Source organism: Anas platyrhynchos, chromosome 5 (assembly GCF_047663525.1).
Source record: "Anas platyrhynchos isolate ZD024472 breed Pekin duck chromosome 5, IASCAAS_PekinDuck_T2T, whole genome shotgun sequence".
Taxonomy (NCBI): domain Eukaryota; kingdom Metazoa; phylum Chordata; class Aves; order Anseriformes; family Anatidae; genus Anas; species Anas platyrhynchos.
Window position 1 is genome coordinate 30,951,336 of NC_092591.1, and position 14,396 is coordinate 30,965,731.

Below are 14,396 nucleotides of genomic sequence, written 5' to 3' on the forward strand. Positions count from 1 at the left end.
TCAAGGTCTGAGCTGAGGAAGGGTGTTAGGGACCTCATCAGGATGTGGGTATGAGAAAAATAACAGTAACTTTAGATAACTGGACCAGGAGTATGTGAGTATCAGGTATAGAAAGTCTGAGTTTGGAAGGATAGGACTGACCATTATGGGGAGTTTGGAGAGAAGGAGTCAGTTGGAAAGGTATTTGGGTCAAAACTGCGGCCATTGGATTGAAGGAAGGGCTCAAAGTAGAGGGAGACTTGGGTAGAAGAGCATTTATCACAGAACTGTGTGGAGTTAGAGGAGACTTAAGGAAGAAGGTGAAGTCTGGGCATGTGTTTTGTATTGCTGAACCCAGGCTGTAATGACTCTTTTCACACTTGGGTACATTGGTTTATGTCTTTTCTCTGGAGTTGTAAATACAAATAGCTTATTTTCAGTCCTGTTTATTATTTTGCTGCTGAAAATGTGGTTGTGCCTATCATTCTTTACTAATTTTTTCAATATTAAGAATTCCAATAAAGGCGTAACTAAAACACCTATACAAACATGTTATCCTCAAGCGTTCTACCAACAGTGTAAATGGTGTACTTCATTATGTAGGAATCAGGAATCTGCACTGATTTTTTTTTTTTTTTTTGCTTGGCAAAGTTCTGCATTCACACTTAAAATCTTTTGGTGTGTCTGGTTCTTACTAACAGCTAATGATCCTTCCTCCAGTCAATTTGAAGCTCTCAATAAGTTCTCAAGTAATCTTTGACAAGCTGGTTTACTGCTGCAGGGAGCCTTCATCCACCAGAAGGGTCTGCCCAATTAAAGTACTCCCCATTTGATGGATATTACTTAATCTTGTTCTCTATCCTTGCAAGTTGAGAATTGCAAGGCAAAGCACAAAAGTGGCCTTAGAGACCCAGTGGCACTCAATGCTGCCTTAAAAGCTGACAGAATGAATGCAAAGCAATTCAGTTGAACAGTATGGTGAAGACTTCTGGAAAGACAGAATGTGAATTTTGATCGAGTTTCTATTTTGATTTTTGAGCCTTACTATAAGGTTGAATTTAATCTTTTTTTTTTTTTGGTAGGGAATTTTAGCATGTTACTGATGGAAACTGTTCAGTTCCAGAAGTATTTTTTTTTTTAGTTTTTCTATTTTCACCATGTTATTTTAGGAAACTTCATCTGTGCAGGCTGATAAGGGCTATCATACAGAAAATGTGTTTAAAATTTTAGGACTATTTTTGTCACTCATTAACCCCTTAGACATACTTACCGACATGTAACATCCTCTGCTTTTCCCCCTTACTTGCTGTGAAGGAAGTGGTCTCATGTCTTTTTTATTGGGTTCTGTATGGCTTCATTATCTTAGAAAATGTAAGAGTTATTACTGTAATAGTACAGGTCAGATTCTCTCTGAGACGAGACTAAGACTGCTGCTGTTTTGTGAGTCGCTTACATAAAGCAGAGGTAGATAACTTGTTCAAAAGCCAGCATAACTCCTGGCTTAAAGGGGAAAAGTACTTCAGTAATCAGAAACAGCACAGTCTATGGTCTTCAGTGCAAGACTGAAGAACAAAATATTAGCTCTGATACTAGTTTTCATAGACTTCAATGAGTCACCCTTTTCATGTTGTGTGGGTATATCTGTGACATCTGTGAGATAGTATTTATTACTATTAATTTTCTTTGAAATGCTCTCTGTATGGGAACTCGTACAGATGGAAGGTAGAGGTTAAAAAACAAAACTCCAAAGAGTTCAAAAACTGGCTGTAAACCACCCATTTTTTATTTTTTCTTGGAACTTTCCTTTAATATCGAATAGGAAACTTAGCCTGTAAATGGGAGTTTAAGAGTTATATCCGCCCCGTATTCATGAAAAAGGAATCTGTCAACTTTGGTGCAAAAAATCCTCTTGCTAACTCATTTAGAAGTGCTGTGTCTCTGTGGGTGGTAATAGTGGTCAAGTACACTAGAAGAGTTAACTGTAAAAGCATTGCTTTTGATAGAACTGTGAAACAGCATGTTTAGATATGAAGAAGCCTGCTGGAGAAAGAGCCCTACACATAAACCAAACAACATTCCTAGTTTTCCCTTATATATGGATGAAAATGTTGTTATTGGTCTTCCCAAAGCATATAGTGCTGAATATAAGTGGAAATATTGACAAACATAATATGTGTGCCTACTGTTTCACTGAAAATTACTCTGTTTTAGGACTGTTGGTGGTGATTTCTGGCATAAACTTTTTGAGCGATTTTTGAATGCAGATGGTAAGTCCACAGTGCCTCTGCTGAGGGAGTTGAGAGAGGAACTAAGTGACAAGTTTGACAGCGGTTTCCAGAAACATCTTTATGAATTCTTAGCAGCAGCACTGGGAGACATCATCGTCTTGGACAACTTTATCTGATTTCATAGAGAACAAAAGTTCCCGTCTATAATACACATAACTTATTTTTTTCAAATGTAAGCATGAGCAGCAGTTGTAGGCATTTCTATGGGACTTGCTAAATAATGTTGCATCAGTGCATAGCTATCCTGAAACTGTTAGGTGAACTAGTCTGTGTCTGAGAAGTTTGTCAGAGAAAACAAGCTGTTGTAACTGCCCACTCCCCTTTCTATGTAGCTTCTCAGAAATTAATTTAATATCTAGTTCACCGTGTAGTCTTTGAAGTGTCTTTGCCCTACATTTAGTTGTTCTATGGTACTGCTTCTAATCACTGTTTCATCAATAAAGTTGTTTTTTGATTGTATCTTGGTTGTATTAAACATTACTGTCAGATGGTTTCAAAACACTTGATTTATTATCCATACTGAAGTGCTTCTGCCTGACTGAGAATTGCCTTTGACTGCAAGATACGAAAGCACCTCATTTGGTCGCAGCTTTCATAACCACACAGGACTTCCTGGGCACTTAATACATGTACAACTTGAATGTTCCTATTTGGAATATGTTGTCATGGATTATTGTTGTAGGAGAAGTAGGAGTCACAAGTGAAAAAGATGCATATTTGTTTTTGTTTCTTAAAGCAAGGGCTAGAGTTACTGTCTGGAATAAACACCTTTCAGAAATCCCTTTGAAGATTCTACTTGCTATATGTGAAGTATTTCCAGGTTTGTGTGAAAGCTTTTGGAGACGTATGTTTGTGTTAACTTTTAACAAACTGCATTGTTAAAATCAATACAAAGGCCTGTACTCACTTTATTTAAGACTGAACAGAGCTTACAGGATTTCATACTAAGATACTATGCAGAGAAACTTCTCAGATGTGTGGTTTACTTCCTTACAGCCTCTTCCTTGTATGAAAGAAAAAAGAACACTGCATCACTAGTAATTCTCCTGCTTAACAAACAAGCTGGTTTAGTGTCCTTTTTATTTGGTCAAGTTCTCTGGTCATGGTTCTGTGTGATTCTTACCTAACTGAACTTAAGTCCATATTTTCTATGTTGTTACAAGCCACTTTCTTTCCTGTTCTTTCTGTTTGTCTGCCACTAATCCTTGTACTTTGACATGTGTTCTTGCTCTTCCAGATCCTTAATGTCTTCCTCATAGTTCCTTTTATGAAGGCTATATCCTCTTGTAATTCAGGAATAACACTCAATATGTTGATAGACAAGCTTTACTATGTCCTAATGTAAACTGCTTATGAAGAATTTTGTCCATTAATGCCTTAAATAATGCTTCCTGTAATACAAGTTGTTAGTTACTCAGTAGATAGCTAAGTAAATAATAAAATATAATAATCTTTCTCTAGCCAGAGGCTGAAGCAAAGATCACCAATAAAATATCTTGGAGCTGTGCATTGGCCTAACTGCTGTGAACTGTAAAGGGATTTACATACATGTCAGCACTTTTCATTTAGCTGAAATTTTATTTTTTTTTTACTTTTTCTAACTTGATTTTAACAAGTTGTGGGTGATCTCACTCATTGTCCTCTCATTTTTAGCCTTTACATTCTAGAGCCTGAAACACAGCCAGGAAAACAAAGTAGCTTAGTAAGAAAATATTCATAACACTATCTGGTTATCCCAAGGACCTCTCAGACAAAACCTGTTTCCAAGCAGCATAGAAGAACTTCGGTAACATTTCATCTGTTTCATTAGTCTTACCCAGACTGGTCTGCACAGAGTTTCAGTAAAGGAAGTTTGCTCCTGATGTCTTCAAAATACATAACTGAAACTTTTTGCCTTTATTCTAAATTGAATTCTACTTTAAGGTTGAAACACGATTATTGTGTTTTCTTGACTACTGTTTTCTCTGTGAGCAAAAAGTGTTCCAATTCTTTTACCTCAACTAAGACTCTATCTTAGAACAGTAGTGCAAGAGCATGTCTTGTTACTGTTCAGTTAGGGATTGTGGATTCAAGTCCCTGCAGGTTCTCCGGCAGCTATTTTACAGCCCTGTACTGCATTCAGCATATAGGGGTATTCTGGCCTCTTCTCCCAGGTGTAGGGTGGGAGCCCATAGTGTGGGGAGCTTAGAACTAGATGGACTTTAAGGTCCCTTCCAACCCAAACCATTCTGTTCTACATACATTCCAGACAACACATGTACCTCAGTGTATTGTAGCCAGTGAATTATTAAAACTACTGTTAGCAATGTAATTTAGCAATGACATTACAGACTTTGACATAAGAAACAAAAAAAAAAGAAAAATGAAGAGGAACTTTTTACAAAAAAAAAAAAAAAAAGTGTAGGCATGTCTGTATTTCATTCTCAGTTTAGCTTAGCTGAAAGGCTGTAGCTCTCCTGCCTGGGTTAGTCTCTGCCTCTTATATTGGTGCAATCAACTCATGTAAAAGGTCTACTTCTTTTTCCCCAGACATCCCTGTTATCTGTACAACATTTGTTTGCCAAGCACTTTGGTACAACCATGATCTATGACATTCCTTTGACTTATTTTTATTCATATAATAAGCACTGTATTTGAATTTGTAGCTCTTCCAATTGTCATTGTAGTTGTTACTAACAACCTCCCTGGGACTTCTAAGTCTGGACATCAGCTGTAATTTTGCCCTACCCTTTATTGTTTGTGGCAGTTCTTGTCATCTTGGTGTCTTTTAAAGCTGCCTCTTTTCCTGTGTAGACGTTAGGACTATTTTGATCTCCTAGCATCTTGAGGGCAAGGCTGTTCTCTACTCTAGTTCATAACTGGCTTATTACAGTCGTGGCATCTGAGGTGTCAGCATGCCTGTGTCTTATAATTCAAAATGAGATGCTTAGGGCAAACTTGTCTGAGGCTAGAGGCAGACACTTACCTGGAGGGCTGCTGGAAACCAACCCAAACATCCTATCCCCAAAACACACCATTGCTTCAGACCTGGTTGGAGGGTAAATCTGAGAGGTCTTTTCCAACCTGAATGCTTCATCTACTGATGAAGCAAAGGAATGATCATCTACTCCAACTTTCAACTTGTACAAAAGTCCACCACTAACCCATGTTACTAAGTTTCAAATCTACATGTTTCTTGGAGACTTCCTGGGTGGAACTCAACCACTTCCCTGGGCAGTCTATTCCAATATCACACAACTTTTTCAGTAGAGAAATTTCTCCTAATATCCAAATTGAACCTCCTCTGGTGCATCTCAAGGCTATTTCCCTGTGTCTTACCACTTGCTGCCTGGGAGAAGAGCCCGATGCCCACCTCGCTGTATCTTCCTTTAAGGTAATGGTAAAGAGCGAAAAGGTCACTCCTGAGTCTCCTTTTGTCTAGGGTGAACAATCCCAGTTCCCTCAGCAGCTCCTCATAAGACTTGTTCTCTAGGTCCTTCAACAGCTTCGTTGCCCCTCTTTGGACACGCTCCAGCACCTGCCTGTCCTTCTGGAAGTGAGGGGCCCAAAACTGAACGCAGTACTCAAGGTGTGGCCTCACCAGGGCTGAGTACAGGGGGACAATCAGTTCCCTCGCCCTGCTGGCCACACCACTTCTGACACTAGCCCGGATGCTGTTGGCCCTCTTGGCCACCTGAGCACACCGCTGGCTCCTGTTCAGCCTCCTGCCGACCAATGCCCCCAGCTCCCTTCCCTCCGGGCAGCTTTCCAGCCACTCTGCCCCCAGCCTGCAGCCTTGCACGGGGTTGTTGTGCCCCACGTGCAGGACGCGGCACTTGGCCTTGTTGAACCTCATCCAGTTGGCCTTGGCCCATTGCTCCAGGTCCCTCTGCAGAGCCTTCCTGCCCTCAGGCACATCAACACTCCTGCCCACCTTGGTGTCCTCGGCCAGCTTGCTGAGGGTGAATGAGATCCCCTCGTCTGATCATTGGGGATTACAGAGAACTGGACCCAGCACTGACCCCTGGGGACACACCACTTGTGACCAGCCTCCAACTGGATTTAGCTCGATTCACCACGACCCTCTGGGCCTGGCCTCCAGCCAGTTTCTAACCCAACAAAGCATGCTCCCATCCAGGCCTTGAGCAGCCAGGTTCTTCAGGTGAATGCTTCAGAAACAGTGTCAAAAACCTTACTGAAGGCTAGGTAGACAACATCCACAGCCTTTCCATTCTACACTGAGCAGTTTGTCGAGCAGGACCTGCCTTTGATAAACCCATGCAGACTGGGCCTGATCACCTGGGCGTCCTGTAAGCGTTATGTGATGGCACTCAAGATAATCTGCTCCATGAGCTTCCCTGGCACCAAGGTCAGACTGATGGGCCCGTAGTTTCCCAGATCCTGAAAAGATTCATGTAAACTTTGATCCATGGAAACTTTGATCCATGGTCAAAACAGATTTGACCGTGTTCTGTTACCAGAAAGCAAAACCATTGGAATCTGGATAAAAAGGTGTCAAGTTGACTGATGCGACTTTGGGGAAACACCATATACTTGAAATTTAACACGACTGTTCTATTTCTATTGTCTTTGGTTTCTCTCTTCTGTAAATAATGTGAAAACATCAAACTTGAAGATAAAATAAAGGTTACCTTGCTTAAGTAAATGGCTCTACGTTTTCATCTGAATAACATAACATTTCCTTAATTGTATAGTTGGGGGATATAACACAAAGCATGTGATGTTGAACAATATGAATGTTAGTTGAATCAAAGTGCCTACCACATTTGAATTCAACAAATCAGTGGTTACATTTCAGAGTTTGAAAATCTTTATTTTAACTATAGGAGAGAGAAACAATTGTAGAAGTAGGTATAGTAGAAAATCAATTACTCCTGAAGCCAAACAAAAAAAAAAAAAAACGGCTTTTTTAATAGATGAAATGTATTTTATTTTACTATCTGAAAGAAAAAAAAAAAAACAAACAAAAAAAAAAAAAAAAAACAACACACCTGTATGATCTCTGAGGTTACTGTTTCTCTTCAGCCTGCTTTTCATTTGTATACAAAGTTGTTTCTGCATGTATTGTACTAACTAGAGATACAGCAAAAATCCTAGCTACTGGGTCAGTAGTAAGTTTTCACTAAAATCACTAATTAGATACAATTCAAGTATAGTCTAAAGTTAAATATGAAGCTATACTTAGAATAATATTATAGTCCAGATGATACTTTTTCTCATGCCTGGATAACCTGCAGTAGGTAAGCTAATCTTCTATGAACAGTTTTTTTTTCTTGCTTCTAAAGTGTTTCTGTACATACAAATATTGGATGAGAAAGGTTAGGAGAATAGAAGTGATTTATAATGTTGGACATTGCTGGAAAGTAAATATGGATCTTCCTAAATAAAGCCTGAGAATCTTATTTGTGTTATTTCTCTTATGATCTGTATATCAGCAGCAGTACTTTATATTTTTGATGTCTCCCTAGATTTCTGACTGGCCAGAGAATGGGAAGAGAACAGCAAACAAACCATACCTGAGCCCCCCAACAGATGCTATGGATAAAAAGAATCTAGGCTAATAAAATGTGCATTAGATGTGTATATATACTGTGAAATGTGTATATGCACTGTGAGGTAAAAAACATAGCTCTGAGTCACTTACTGCTCAGTAGGCCATGTTAGCTCTATCTGGGTTTAAAGGAGTTGCTTCTAGTAGTTGTAGGGCTCATCAAGATCATTGTCTTTACTTACAGATAGTACAGGTTACCTCATCAGTATTTATGTACTGTAACGACCAGCAACGTTATATGATTTTATTGCTTCTACCTGATTATGTCAGTGCAAATGATAAGAAAAAGCAGAGTTTGACAGTTAAAAGCAGAAAAGTGATTAAAAGAAACTGTAGGAGTCAACAATAAGAATCAGAGTTCCAAATCATTAACACCAAAGCAGAATTTACTTTGAAAAGTACATCTACAGATATTTACAAAAAATGTGTTGCAAGCTCTGAAGCTAACTTGCTAAGGGTTTGCATCTTAAAAGATTATTTTAATGAAATGTTAGCAATAGAATTCATCACCTGCTCTCCTAAAAAGGTATTTAATTTGTATAAGATGGAAATTTTAAAACTGAGATAGTTGATATATATTTATTTCAACTGATAAGTAAATGTTCTATATGTCCTCATATCTGAGACTTCTCATAGCCTAGGGTCTATGTTAAATACAAAGGCTATGAAAATCATACAGTTGAACTAGTCACCTGTTTGACTGATACATTATCAGAGTTGTAAATTTGTGCTTGTGCTAGCAGAAATTACTTGACAAAAAATTTCCAGAGTGAACTACAAACAGTAGCTTGCAGTTTACCTTAATATGTGCCCCCTGTAACACTTAAATTAGGTGTGTCTATAAATTCAACTGATGAATAAGGAGAATGCATTTCATGTGGCTGGTGCATGAAAACCCACATTTGTATTTACAGCCTTTGATACTGAATTATAACACTATTTGATATTCTTATTTATGGCCTCTGTTATGTATTCATGTAACTTCAGGAATGTTTAACAAAAATTCAGCACTGTATAAAGGTAATTATGTTGGATTACATCAGTAACCTTAAATTTTCCTGGGACAATTGTTAGGTAATTCTAAACCAAAACTCTCACATTTATGACTCTTCTCAGGCTTTCATTCTGCAAAATAGTTAAGAAATTGCCAAACTTTAGACAAATACAGTATCCGAATCTTGAGGGCTACAGCTCTCCTGCACAGCAACATTTGTTCCCTATTGCTACAGACTAGCAAATCTCAGAGCTCTTCTTTCATCTGGTAGAGGGCAAGGCATAAAAAGTAGACATAAAGACCGACATGTCCTCAGCTTCCCCTCACAGGTCCTGACTTCAGGCCCTTATACCAGCTTTGTTGCCCTTAGGATACTGTGAACAGCTGACAGGATGTGAATCTGAATGTTTCTGAACTATTTCAATAAGCTGAATTATTCCGATTTCTAATATATTTATATTAATTCGGTAATTGGCTTCCATTGTTTTCTACCTATTGGGTGTGTCACTATCCTCACTACTTTGTAAAATAATCTTACATAATAAAATAAAGTCTACTCATCAACCTCATTGAAATTTTGCTGTCTGACTTGAGAAGAGACAGTGAAATCAATATTTTAAAAGAAAATTTTAAAAGGATGTAAGTGAACCATTTGTTCTATCTGTAGTCTAAAATTGAAAAAAAAAAATAAAATATATAGAAGCAAAAAATCCTAATTATTTTTTATCAAGTACACTGTTGCTTCACATTTTGTGTCATTCTGACTGACCTACCAGATTGTGGATTCCATGCACTAATTAATTCTGCTCTGGTTCTATAAAATCTGCTATGAATCATATCCAACTGTTTTTCAGTCCATACAATTTATGAATATTTTTAAATGTAGACAAATTACACCTCCTGCTTGTGCATCACCTAATAATTCCAAGTCTTTCCTCTGTGCTGCTGCTGATTTCCCAAATAATAAATATTCCAAAGTGGCTTTGGGCTAAACTGTAACTTCTGAGGTATTGCACTCTGTGCTGTGCACTGGTGATTTCCCAGTGATGCTTCGGTGTACAAAAGCTCAGTGTTCTTATTCTAAGTGAGTTATTTGACTGTGGTCTTGAGAATTGGTGGTTAGAGTCTCTCATTTAGCCTTGGGCTATGGGCACTGCAGTTACATTAATGTGTATGCGCTTAAAAAGATTGCCCTTAAAGATTGTGGGAGGAAGACTAAAGCTCCTTTTGCAGTTTCATTCTCTCAGTTCTTACTATTTTACACTCATTTCCCCTCTCTGCTTGATTAATCCAACAGAATGCCATGTCTCGAAAACTCAGAAATAAGGAGGTTTCACTGTCATTCATTCTTTATCTGATAGAATATTTTAAATTACTAAACTAGCATGTGATCACTGAGGTCACTCAGGAAGACCTGGGAAGAGCCCAGTTCCTTTTATTGCTTCTATAACTATTTATTGTTCCCTACTTTCCTTTTGTCATAAATTCCATCCAAAGCTATTTAATTATTGATCCTGTGGCTCCTGATTGATATGGAAGTGTGGTTCACTAAGCAGGAGCAGGAGCTAAGTGACACAATTCCAAAAAAGGACAAACATTAGTCTTCTGTTCAGTTTCTGTGCTCGAGATTATGTTTGTTTTTCTGGCACTTTGCATTCTTTAGATACACAGTTCCTCAGTATCTCTTGAATTGTATAGCTCCTTTCTTGAAGCTGGAATAATAATGAAATTTGATGTAGTGTGATACTTCAAATAACCATTCACTCGGGAATCATTTTATTGGGAAGAAAAGTGATATGACTTACTGATAATTTCCTAAATGACCAGTAAAAAATAGATCTAGTAAAGGCATTTAGGACCATTCTGCCACACCAATAGATTTTCATTTACTCCCTAACGAGTCAACCTTGCTTAGTTTTTTACATCTACCATGAACTGAACTGTCTGCAACTTGTCCCTTCATTAGTCTGTTCCCATGGCTTCACGGTCCAGATCTGCTGATATCATTTTTTAAAAGACAAGTATTTGGGGGATTAAATCTAACATCCTTTAAACTGTAAGCAGACATTTATTGTTTCAGTGGCACATCAACTGTTCCTGCTGTGTTTGCAGGCAAACCATGCAAAACTTCATTCACAGAGCTTTAGTAGGGTCAGCCATATTCTTGTATGTTGGAAATCATTGCTTAGATCCCATGCAACTAAAAGCAGCAGTTTTTATATCAAGATCTAAAGCATGAGTGTCAGCTGAAAGTAATCTTGCCTAGCCTGAAAGAGCAAACGTTACTGACAACTGGTGTGGGCAGCTGTAAAGATAGTCTCTCATTTGCTTAACGTATAGGGAATGTGTAATAAGAATCTTCCATTTTTATGTAATTAAAACAATTATTATTCCCCCTCATCTCCTGGGAAAGCATATTTTTCACTTGCTGAGCTAGACAACAATGGAAAAGTCACACTGATCCTGTTCTCAGTTCTTTCAACAGATAATTACCACACAGCTGAGCATGGGAGCCATCCTCACTGCAAGATTAAGAGCATTCATTTCTGCTAAACATGTGATCCGTGCACCAAGATCAAAATGTCTTTTGCTTTTTATTTGCTCAACTGAGGGTATTTTTATCAGTGAGCAGTGTACCTATATACTGTCAGCAAATCACTTCATATCTTTCTCAGTTATAAGCCTAAGTTTCTGTGGACTTTCACTATATGGCATATTCTTCACATCTGTAAACTTTCCTGTGGCTTCCACAATGCTGTTTCCTGAGGTATCATTATCCTTCCCAGAAATGGATGCATAGCAAAATGGATGGAGGGGAAAGGGCTACGTGGCTGGGAATGCACGTTGCACTGGATGAGGCTCATGAAGAAGATTTACAAGAAGATTCTTGGTAAACTGGTAAATTCACCCCAGTCTTCTCAAAACAGGAGACAGCAAATACGGAAATAGTGTTTGAGTAGTTGGACTTGCTGTAAAGGTGAGATAAGGAAACTATGTGCTTTTCCTGAATCATCTTGCAGTTTCATTATGTTAAAAGCCAACCTGTTGGATATCGTGCTGCAGAAGCTGTGGATGTTTTGGCAAAGCCCTGTTAATACTTCTAGCATTTACGGTTTTGTTAAATTTCCGTTACTGAGACAAACGTTTCCAGACTGAAGAACTACCTTCCACTGTCAGCACTGCTTCTGCCTTTGTATGTGATACTGGACAAATTGTTTAAATCCTATGTTTTCCCATTTATAAAACGGGCATTGTATTTTTATGTATGAAAATTCATATATATATGTATTCATATATATATGTATTTTTATGTATGAAAATTCATATATAAATATGTTGGTATATTTATAAATGTTTCATTTTTCTAGAGAAGTCATACATAAAAACAAGGTAACACTGATGCATGCAGTTGCTGGTTTCCTAACCTACATTTGGACCAGTAATTTCTGTTGTTTCCTACCACTGTGATGCTTTTGGGCAGTTGAAGTGTACAGTGCAACCAGTAACATTTCACCAAAATAGGTTTTGCAATTGACAGTACCCGGAGAGTCAAACTGGGGAAAGCATTGCTCTGGTTGTTTGTTTAAACTGGAATGTAGTTGCACCAACTATTGAGATCCAAACATTTTTTTTCTTTGACAACTAAGCTGTTTTATTGAGTGGATAGTATTAAAAACTGAATTTTGGACCTTGAACTGTAACTTGGTGAAATAATTCTTTATAGCTTCTGGCTTTTAGGAGTATCACTGTCCTGCCAGATTTCAGTTTGTCAGATGGTTGTATGTTTGGTTCAGGTGCTATACACATGCATGGGCATCACACTCTGGACATCTGTGATAGGTTCTCTGTCATGTTCTTAAACCACCCTTCATTCTTCCTAATTTATTCAATTTTGCTGTTGTCGTTCATGTCTAAATTTATCTCTTTTCTATGTCTTCTGTGTTTTTGCAATTTTTATATGCACTAAATATTTCATTATATAAGGGGTACATTAATGCACAATGGCACCCCACATAGTTAAGGCAAAACCGGCAGTCAAAGTTATTACTCAAAGTGATTATAAGCTGCATGAAGCCTTTATGTATAAAAAGAGTATCTGTCTCCTCTCTTTTTCATTACATGTTATTGTCTTTCCTTTCAGAAGTGGCTATATTTCAGTAACGCCACACAGATTTTCCAGGATAGAAATTACTATACAGACACAAGTGTTATATGACCTCAAAAATAACTGTGAATTGGAAGGCTAAATCCAGCTCTAATGAATGAAGTCCGAAAGCTGACAGCATTCAGCAATTTCATGAGCTCAGGATATTTTCTAACAAGAAAATTCATTTCTGAGACTTGTTGACAGGAACATCAAGAATGGAACTGCTGCCTTTGCCTCCACCCACTCCAGCAAACAGTGGGGGGAGAAAAGCAGCTCTTTTTATAAATAGCACTGTTCCTGTCGTATTTGTAAATTCAGTGCTTTTTGTGTTAATGACATCACCCTTTTCTCCATGGCAACTCCCTACGATGTCAAAACTGCAGGGCACCATCAGAGGAACTTAAACCACCGAACGAACACATTGATTCAAGATGATTTAATTGAGAAATAGCACAGAGGGTGACAGGAGGGGGTGGGAAACACAAGCAAACAGGCTACTGTCAGCTCTGCTGCTCTGGAAAGCATGCATCTGTAATGACTGTCCCCTAAAACTGCCCAATCTCCTCTATTCGTAACTCCTTGTCAGGAGGAGGAGGTGGGTGGCAGGCAGGCAGGCATCTTATTCTTCATCTCCGGTGTGTCTAGAGAGAAGCACTACAGGTGACTAAGCAGGAGGAGCATGACTGACTCACTCCTGAGTTATTTTCTCGCTCCCCTTCTCTCCCCCATTCTATCTTTTCTGTTTGTTTTTCAGCTTTTGCCCAACAGCTTGTATTTTTCCCCAGGCCCTGATGAGAAGGAATTAGCAGCAGGCTTTCTTGTTACCTAACGTTCACAAAAAAAGTGCTTGTGGTTATCCAGGTGAGGAAATAAAAGCCAACTCTAAAAGCAAAACAACAACAAGAAAAAAAAAATTGTCTCTTGGATACAACATCTTTGCATTGTTAAGAGGGAAAAAAAAAAAAAAAGAGAGAGAGAGAAAAAAAAGCTTTTTCTTTGTGAATGTTGTCCAGGAAATACTGAAGTAACTGACATGCCAGGAAACAGTAAATAACTGGCTTCTTTATCAGACTACCTATGGAAAATACCTAATTGCTTCACTGGCAGCCCTGCTGGTTTTGACTTGATTTCTAAACTGACTGCACTGGGGGGAAGCTATTTCACTTGCTGTCTTGATTAAAGAATTAGATTCTGCTGGGCTCCACTTGGGACTCAAGTAGCAGCAACATAATGGTTACATCTGCAGAGTTTCAGTCAGTGTAAACTCTCGTTGTTCCAATCTTAATAAATCTGTCCTAATTTACATCCCTATGAGGTCTAAAGCCTTAGAACTCTTTACCTTGCTTCTTCTGCAGGGTGCCATGAGATCTGTTGCTGAAATTTAGCCTGCAGAAGCGTCAAGATGATATTACATTTTGTGTTTCTGAATTGCATGCC

The 14,396-nt window shown here is 38.4% G+C and overlaps 1 protein-coding gene across 5 annotated transcripts in view; it reads left to right on the forward strand.

Moving 5' to 3' along the window:
• The window catches only part of BUB1B (BUB1 mitotic checkpoint serine/threonine kinase B), a 48,744-nt gene that overhangs the window by 21,501 nt on the left and 12,847 nt on the right, over nucleotides 1–14,396 (forward strand). For 4 of the 5 annotated variants that reach the window (XM_072038644.1, XM_072038646.1, XM_072038645.1 and 1 more), the window contains exon 24: nucleotides 2,191–2,726. The exons of the other annotated variant lie outside the window; for it this stretch is intronic. In XM_072038644.1, coding sequence (XP_071894745.1) covers nucleotides 2,191–2,383 — 193 coding nt within the window. In that variant the 3' untranslated portion in view covers nucleotides 2,384–2,726. Of the gene's footprint in view, nucleotides 1–2,190; nucleotides 2,727–14,396 lie in introns of those variants that run through there. 5 annotated transcript variants of the gene reach the window in all.